The 9,747-nt window shown below is 40.6% G+C and overlaps 1 protein-coding gene across 2 annotated transcripts in view; it reads right to left on the bottom strand.

Annotated features, from left to right (window-relative positions):
* The window catches only part of LOC116223296 (complement C1q-like protein 2), a 14,360-nt gene continuing 4,613 nt past the window's right edge, over window positions 1-9,747 (bottom strand). The window contains exons 2-3 of one of the 2 annotated variants that reach the window (XM_031579420.2): window positions 949-1,143; window positions 1-838 (exon numbers count right to left, since the gene is read on the bottom strand). In XM_031579420.2, coding sequence (XP_031435280.1) covers window positions 555-838; window positions 949-1,143 — 479 coding nt within the window. In that variant the 3' untranslated portion in view covers window positions 1-554. Of the gene's footprint in view, window positions 839-948; window positions 1,144-7,381; window positions 8,038-9,747 lie in introns of those variants that run through there. The other variant, XM_031579418.2, reaches the window with a different exon arrangement.

Below are 9,747 nucleotides of genomic sequence, written 5' to 3'. Positions count from 1 at the left end.
TTTGAAGAAGTATTTTATTTTGTAATAGATGGATATACAAAGACACAGCCTGACAAAGCACATTTCATTAATAATGTTTTCAGTTCCACACTGACAAAGTAACAGTAGGTAAAGGACATTAACATGTCAACAGACAGCATAAAAGATAGATAGCATTCAAGGAGAATGACCTTTACCTTTGGAGGAAAGTATCATAACTAGTGCCTGCAAATGCATGTTAACATCCTACCAGTGTATAAAAGTCCTTTAACATCCAGGAAAACAATCAGAAGATAACAATTCAAAATACCTGATTCCGCAGAATACGTACAGACCATTCAATCCTGTAATCTAATTAACCAACCAAAACAAGAGTTTAACTAAGAGCAGACTGTAAGCACAGATTTAGCAACCAAAGAGAATGAACCCTGACTTTGTCACACTAAATGTCTTGCCCAGACCCACCCAGTGACCATGTAGGAAACAAGGAGAGGAGTGTGTTCTATTCTGACAGTTTCTCACTGCTAGCGTCACTCCACACCCAACATAATTTCTACATCGGTCTACTGCTTCCCTCACATGGGGAAGAGCAGGTGGCCAGAGAAGGTGGTGTGGTGGTTATAACTGTCAAGGACCCATGCATTGGGCCACAGCTTCACATAGACCACATCTCCCACCTCCAGCAGCAGAGAAGCTCCATTAGAAGAGCTATAAACGTGGCTTGGCTGTTTACTGTAAGCAATGACAACATGTTCTTCATTCTTATGGAGAGAGACTCCTGATGGTGTAGATGCATGACCATTTCCAAACACAAATACAGCAAAGTAGTAGACACCTCTGACTGGAGCCGTGAAGACACCTACAGTAGAAGGAAAATAGAAAAATAATTATATGAAATATCAATGATGTCAGCATGACAGTAGTATGATTCCTACAGTTTGAATCTGGGCTGTGTCTTTACAGTCATACCTGTATTGTTGTTGTAGGCATTTCCAGTGTTGGTGAAGACATGTCTGTAGATCAGTGTGGTTGGCTTATTAAAGGGACCAAAATTCTCACCCACTGATTTTACCAGTGAGGCAGAGAAAGACACCCTCCTCTCCTCTCTCTCCCTCCTCAGCTCCTCCACCTGGCTCACAGTGAGGTTCAGATTCACTGTCTGAGCTGAACACAACACACAAAACAAAGAGAGAGAGAGAGAGAGAGAGAGAGAGAGGGAGAGAGAGAAATATAAGAATGAACCACAATAAAAAAAAACATGTAAATTATACCCTTGAGCTGAACTTCCATGTGACATGCAAAACTATTTTACCCTAATTTTCATTCTGAAGCCATTCCACTAGTCTTTCACTGGCTGTCAGTCTGGCTTCAGTCTGTCTGAGATCCACTCTATGCTCCTCGACTGTCTTCTCACTGGCTCTCAGTCTGGTCTCCATGGCCTCTATTTGTGTCTTAGTGTATCTAAGCTCCACTCTCAGCTCTGCCATCAGTGCACTCATCTCTCTCAGCAGAGTGTGGAAGTCAGGCTGGTAGGTTTGTTGGGTGGCAGCAGTTTTGTCTTGGAGATCTTTACCAACTCCTGCGACCACAACTAGTCCAGACCACAGCAACAACAGCACAGCGGCGGGAGTCTTCATGCTCAACACACACAGATTTCACCCCTATTGTAAAATGTGCAACACACACACACATATTAGTACAACCTAAAAAATCATCTAAAGCATGGCTATATCAGCATGTATACATTATTGACATTTCTGAAATATTCTCCACAGTGTGAAGTAATGTTTAAGATCACTACAGAACACAACTGTTATGCTGTGGTGTTTAGGTTAAGTTTCTGAAATATTCTCCACAGTGTGAAGTAATGTTTAAGATCACTACAGAACACAACTGTTATACTGTGATGTTTAGGTTAAGTTTCTGTGAGGAGCAGTGGCCTTACCTAATCTCAGCGAAAGATGCAGATTATCTGATCTGGTCCTCTGTCCCCCTGAAGAAAGTGTCACCTCATCCAGCACAGCGATGCTTTTAAGAGCAGAGGCTGGAGGGAACACTACCACTGCCCACCAATCAGAGCCTTCATAGACTGAACACACAAACGCCTATCTGGATCAGATCACTTCTACAACTGGTAATACTAGTTCTTCATACTTCTACAGACAGGCTGTCACAACTCCATGACCACTTTTGCACTCATCTGTGATGCTGTGATGATTTTTGTTAGGCCTGTGTCTCTCAAGAGGTCAAACAGAACAGGACAAAGTGGTACAGCAACCACAGTGCTAATCAAGGGCGTAACGGAAACAAAGCTGATTTTACCAGCAATTCTATTTCGTTTTTAATTTGTGTGGCATTGTTTACTGTAGTTTTGATCTAGTTTTCATGTTTTTGAAAACTTGTATTTCTAACAAAATGATTTTCTCACAGCTAGTTTTAGTTTAGTTTTCGTTAACTGTAATATTTCTTCTCACAGATGAGCAGCCTGTGCTTTTAGAGATGTTAAAACTATAATCAAAATCATAACCCCACTCCCAGTAAAGGCCCGGGCTTATTTGTTTATTTACTGAATTCACCTGGAGACCCACCTACAAGAAGAGGCTGGTATTTATTCAACACTAAGCCCTGTTACATCAGCGAAACACTTTTAGACAAGCTTGAACAAAACCTGTCAGAGAAAACCAACATTATTTTTTTAAGTTGATATGATCAAAAGAGCCGATATTGATGTTATAAGAGATTGGAGGACATTATTAGAGAGTCAGCATTTAATGTAAGTTCAGGTATAATGCATCCGTTGCGTTTTTTTGTCCAAAATGAAGGGTTCATCTTGCTGTCCTCTTGTATTTGTGAATGACTTTAAGGAACCCTATTTTTCAGTGTGATTTGAGTGGGTAAAGAATGGTGCCATGGGGCCTGTCACTCCCTGTGTGAAAGGGCATTTAAGAGTGATAAAAGGCTTATCGAGCTTTACCGTATATTTGAAACCATAGAGTGGGAAAGCTTCCAACTACCTGAAGAATGTTCTTCCTGTTCACTGCTGTCAGTATGAACATCAGAACATATTTTAGCAGAAGGAAGTGCACATAGTGCCAAGTGTGTTCCTGGCAATGAGAGGTGAGAGTTGATAATATTGTATTTCTGTGAAGAGAGCAGTCAGTTATCTTCATATCATGACTGGTATTTAGGACAAATTCCTCTTGAACTTGAATGGACTGACTGATCTGGGGTGATTTCAGACAAAAGGAAGTTCAGATTATGCAAGAAAATGTGTGTGTGTATGTGTGTTTGTTTTGGTGTATGTGTTTGTGTTTGTGTGTGTGTGTGTGTGTGTGTTTGACTGTAAGTAGAGATTTTGTATTCAAGAACGATCACAAATATTATAGCAAGTATTAACTCAAATGGGAAAGGAGAAATAAGAAGGACACCAGTGAACTGATACAAATATATCTGAATAAGTAATGAAAATGCATTTGATATACTTAAAACAATCATATTATGAAGTAGTTCCCAGAGCTACAAAGTTATTGGCAAAGAGAATACGGAAAAAACAGATTTCACAATCAGTTTATAAAATTTTGTTCACAGGAACAGGACAAACGTATAACAAATTGGATGAAATTGATGCTGCATTTCCAAACATACTACAGGAAGCTGTACTCCCAAACAAAACAAGATTGTAAGGAGAATATAAAAACATTTTTAATCTCATTGGACCTGCCCTCAATCGGTGACTATCAAAATGGCTGTTTAACCTCAGTGATCTCAAGGAAAGAACTAGAGGATGCGTTGCATACATTAAAAAATAATAAAAGCCCAGGGACGGACGGCCTGCCCACGGAATGGTACAAAACATTTGGAGAACACCTGATTCCAGTTCTCTTAAGATCTTTCAACTGGACTCTTGAGGAAGGCTCGATCCCCCCTTCATGGAATGAGGCAATTATTTCTGTCATCCCAAAAGAGGGAAAGGATAAAATGTTGTGTAGCTCCTACAGGCCAATCTCAATTCTAAATCAGGATTATAAACTTTATTCATCTATTATATCGAAGAGATTAGATTCCTTTATTCCTGATCTGATTGACAATGACCAAACAGGATTTGTTAGAGGGTGCCAAACGCAAGATAATATCAGGCGACCACTTCATATAATATACAATATTAGAGAAAGTAAAATGGGTGCAGCATTAATAAGTCTTGATGCCGAGAAAGCTTTTGATTATGTCAGTTGGGAATATCTGTTTTTGGTCCTGGAAAGGTTTGGCTTCACTAAAAATTCAATTGATTTTCTCACAGCTATTTTTAGTTTAGTTTTCGTTAACTGTAATATTTCTTCTCACAGATGAGCAGCCTGTGCTTTTAGAGATGTTAAAACTATAATCAAAATCATAACCCCACTCCCAGTAAAGGCCCAGGCTTATTTGTTTATTTACTGAATTCACCTGGAGACCCACCTACAAGAAGAGGCTGGTATTTATTCAACACTAAGCCCTGTTACATCAGCGAAACACTTTTAGACAAGCTTGAACAAAACCTGTCAGAGAAAACCAACACTAATTTTTAAAGTTGATATGATCAAAAGAGCCGATATTGATGTAATAAGAGATTAGAGTACATTATTAGAGAGTCAGCATTTAATGTAAGTTCAGGTATAATGCATCCGTTGCGTTTTTTTGTCCAAAATTAAGGGTTCATCTTGCTGTCCTCTTGTATTTGTGAATGACTTTAAGGAACCTTATTTTTCAGTGTGTGATTTGAGTGGGTAAAGAATGGTGCCATGGGGCCTGTCACTCCCTGTGTGAAAGGGCATTTAAGAGTGATAAAAGGCTTAGCCAGCTTTACCGTATCTTTGAAACCATAGAGTGGGAAAGCTTCCAACTACCTGAAGAATGTTCTTCCTGTTCACTGTCAGTATGAACATCAGAACATATTTTAGCAGAAGGAAGTGCACATAGTGCCAAGTGTGTTCCTGGCAATGAGAGGTGAGAGTTGATAATATTGTATTTCTGTGAAGAGAGCAGTCAGTTATCTTCATATCATGACTGGTATTTAGGACAAATTCCTCTTAAACCTGCATGGACTGACTGATCTGGGGTGAGACAAGGAAGTTCAGAGCACGGAAGAAAATGTGTGTGTATGTGTGTTTGTTTTGGTGTATGTGTATGTGTTTGTGTGTGTGTGTGTGTGTGTGTGTTTGACTGTGAGTCGAGATTTTGTATTCAAGAACGATCACAAATATTATAACAAGTATTAACTCAAATGGGAAAGGAGAAATAAGAAGGAAACCAGTGAACTGATACAAATATATCTAAATAAGTAATGAAAATGCATTTGATAATGTACCTAACGATATTGATTATGTACAGTACACAGACAAAGCCTTTGGAGGTAGGTTTCATAACTAGTGCCTGCAAGTAGGTAGGTTTCATTACTAGTGCCTGTAAATGCATGTTAACATACTAACAGTGTATAAAAGTCCTTTGACATTCAGCACAACAATTGGTAGATAACAATGCAAAAAAACCTGATTCCCCAGGATACGTACAGATCATTCAATTCTGTAATCTGATTAACCAATCAAAACGACAGAGTTTAACTAAGCGCAAACTGTAAACACAGATCCAGCAAATAAAGAGAATGAACCCTGACTTTATGTCACACTAAAAGTCTTGCCCAGATGCACCCAGTGACCTTGTAGGAAACAATTCCTGGTGGTAGAAATTCTAGAATATTACAGATTAGAATATATATATATTAGAATATTAGACTGACCTTTTGTACAAATGTTCTATTTTATGAGGACTTTTTTGAGGACGTGTTTCTTGTGTATTGGTGATCCTGGTGAAAGGTTGTTGATATTTAAGATCAACAGATTACTACTCAAGTAACATGTTGATTGGCTTGGATAGAGTATGGCTCAGTCTGAGACACTTTGTTTGTTTCCCATTTCTAGAGCCAGGACTGTGTACAAACACCTGCTGGAGGTGGGAGATTTAATTTATGTGAAGAGAGCAGTCAGTTATCTTCATATCATGACTGGTATTTAGGACAAATTCCTCTTGAACCTGCATGGATTGACTGATCCGGGGTGATTTCAGACACAAGGAAGTTCACAGCACGCAAGAAAATGTGTGTGTGTGTGTTTGTGTGTGTGTGTGTGTGTGGGTGTGTATGTGTGTGTGTGATGACAAATATTATAACAAGTATTAACTCAAATGGGAAAGGAGAAATAAGACGGACACCAGCGAGTGTGATGAAGTGATGAAAATGCATTTCATAATGTACTTAACAATATTTATTGAATACTATCACTTCTTCCACATTTACTGCAAACTGACACTTTTCAAAATCAGAATTACATCCCCAATGTAATCAGTGGTTTATGTATAAAAGCTGTTATATACTTTCAGTCAGAGGTGGTTATTTCACCATTTTGGCCATGTGGTTGTAGGTGCTTGTTCATGTTGAGCCAGAAATGGAGGAAAAACAGAGAGATGACACACACACACACACACACCACACCCCCACACACACACACACACACACACATACACACACACACACATACACTCACACATACAAACACACATGTGGGCACGCACACACGCGCGCACACACACACACACACACACACATTTTGTCATAATTACACCATAAGATAATGAACAGCTGTAGTGAAGATTAAAGGAATATTATAATGAAAAACCAGAGATCATAAAAAAGTGTCCAAATCCATGCAGACTCGCTTTTGGAGGGCTTCATTACCCACCACCCTCTTGGTTTGGGATGAAACTCAATGTGAACAGATAAACTGAGTCAGAGTGCGTAGGGGACGTAGGGGCTGGTTTGGGAACTCACTATAGATCCGCCATGTTTACTCTTCTGCAAACTCCCCCACTCATTGTCCGCGCACTGATCTGAGTGGGATTTGTCTCCATTCTGTCTGTTTCTCACTGCTAGCGTCACTCCACACCCAACATAACTTCTACATCAGTCTACTGCTTCCCTCACATGAGGAAGAGCAGGTGGCCAGAGAAGGTGGTCTCGTGGGCCGAGCTGCAATGGACCCATGCTTTGGGCCACAGCTTCACATAGACCACGTCTCCCACCTCCAGCAGCAGAGAAGCTCCATTAGAGGAGCTAACAACTTTGCTTGGCTGATGACTGTAAGCAACGACAACCCTTTCTTCATTCTTATAGAGAGAGACTCCTGCACCTATAGATGCATGACCAACTCCATACACAAATACAGAAAAGTGGTAGACACCTCTGACTGGAGCCGTGAAGACACCTACAGTAGAGGGAAAATAGAAAAATAATTATACAAAATATCAATGATGTAAGCATGACAGTAGTATGATTCCTAGAGTTTGAATCAAAGATGTGTCTTTACAGTCATACCTGTATTGGGGTTGTAGGCGTTTCCAGTGTTGGTGATGACATGTCTGTAGATCAGTGTGGGTGGCTTACTATAGGGACCAAAATTCTCACCTCTACTAGATGTTATCAGTGAAGCAGAGAAAGACACCCTGCTCTTCTCTCTCTCCCTCCTCAGCTCCTCCACCTGGCTCCCTGTGAGGTTCACACTGCCTCCTACAGCTCTCACAGCTGCTGCTTGCTCCTCCTGTTTCTCCTTCAGCTCCTTAATAGCAGCTTCTGCTTTCTTCTCACTGGCTCTCAATCTGGTCTCCAATGTCTCTGCTTTATTCTCACTGGCTCTCAGCCTGGTCTCCGTGATCTCTGCATTATTCTCACTGGCTCTCAGTCTGGTCTCCATGGCCTCTATTTGTGCCTTAGTGTATCTAAGCTCCACTCTCTGCTCTGCCATCAGTACACTCATCTCTCTCAGTACAGTGTGGAAGTCAGGCTGGTAGATTTGTTGAGTGTAGGATGTGTCAGCAGTTTTGACATGGAGATCTTTACCAACTCCTGCAACCACAACTAGACCAGACCACAGCAACAGCAGCACAGCGCCGGGAGTCTTCATGCTCAACACACAGCTTTATAAACTAAATGTGTAACAAACACACACCCACATAGACACACACACACACACACACACACACACATATTAGGAAAAACTAAAAAATCATCTAAAGCATGGTTATATCAGCATGTATACATTAGTGACAATTCTGAAATATTCTCCTCAGTGTGAAGTAATGTTTAAGATCACTACAGAACACCACTGTTATACTGTGATGTTTAGGTTAAGTTTCTGTGAGGAGCAGTGGCCTTACCTAATCTCAGCGAAAGATGCAGGTGATATTCTAGTCCTCTGTCCCCCTGAAGAAAGTGTCACCTCATCCAGCACAGCAATGCTTTTAAGAGCAGAGGATGGAGGGAACACTACCACTGCTCACCAATCAGAGCCTTCGTACACTGAACACACAAACGCCTGTCTGGATCAGATCACTTCTACAACTGGTTATACTGGTTCTTCATACTTCTACAGACAGGCTGTCACAACTCCATGACCACTTTTGCATTCATCTGTGATGCTGTGATGATTTTTGTTAGGCCTGTGTCTCTCAAGAGGTCAAACAGAACAGGACAAAGTGGTACAGCAACCAGAGTGCTAATCAAGGGGGTGACGCAAACAAAGCTGATTTAACCAGCAATTTTATTTCGTTAACTGTAATATTTCTGCTCACAGATGAGCAGCCTGTGCTTTTAGAGATGTTAAAACTATAATCAAAATCATAACCCCACTCCCAGTAAAGGCCCGGGCTTATTTGTTTATTTACTGAATTCACCTGGAGACCCACCTACAAGAAGAGGCTGGTATTTATTCAACACTTAGCCCTGTTACATCAGTAAAACACTTTTAGACAAGCTTGAACAAAACCTGTCAGAGAAAACCAACACTCATTTTTAAAGTTGATATGATCAAAAGAGCCGATGTTGATGTTATAAGAGATTAGAGGACATTATTAGAGAGTCAGCATTTAATGTAAGTTCAGGTATAATGTATCCGTTGCGTTTTTTTGTCCAAAATTGAGTGTTCATCTTGCTGTCCTCTTGTATTTGTGAATGACTTTAAGGAACCTTATTTTTCAGTGTGTGATTTGAGTGGGTAAATGATGGTGCCATGGGCCCTGTCACTCCCTGTGTGAAAGGCATTTACGAGTGATAAAAGGCTTAGCCAGCTTTACCGTATATTTGAAACCAGGGGCGGCTTGTCCATAAGGGCGATTGGGGGGACGCACTGCCCTAGCAATATCCTTGTAAGTCGCGTAAATGACGACATGTAAATTTAAATGTAATAGTTTTTTTTCTGTCGGATTCTACCACTAGACCGTCTGATCTGCCTCTGTATGTCATTGTCGAATCAGGTAACAGTCATTCAGTCAGCTTAAAGTCGTGCTTCAAATTGCCCCGCCCCTTCTGGGGCGATTTGGGGCGAAATGAAAATCGCCCCAGACCTCTCCCATTGACTCCCATGTTAAATCCATTTTTTTCATTCTCTATGGCTTCCGGGAGGGCTTGCCCCTCCATGTCGTGTCATAAGTAATGGACGTAAAAGCCTATACGAACGTCATACAGCTTTCGACAGAGGCATATTCTGTCAAGATGGCGCCTGTTCAGTGCAACAACTCGATTCGCTCTTTGACAGAAGCTATTTTTTTGTCGGCGTATTAATGAAGATAAATTGACAACAAAACAATTAGGACTTCCTAGACCAAATGTATTTATTCAACAGGGTTCTACAAAGGGAGTGAAATCCTACATTTAAGAATTGGAACGAAAGAAAATCGTGGTCGTGA

The sequence above is a fragment of the Clupea harengus genome, chromosome 13, assembly GCF_900700415.2.
Source record: "Clupea harengus chromosome 13, Ch_v2.0.2, whole genome shotgun sequence".
In the NCBI taxonomy this organism is placed as follows: Eukaryota; Metazoa; Chordata; class Actinopteri; order Clupeiformes; family Clupeidae; genus Clupea; species Clupea harengus.
This window is presented reverse-complemented; position numbering and strand designations above follow the sequence as displayed.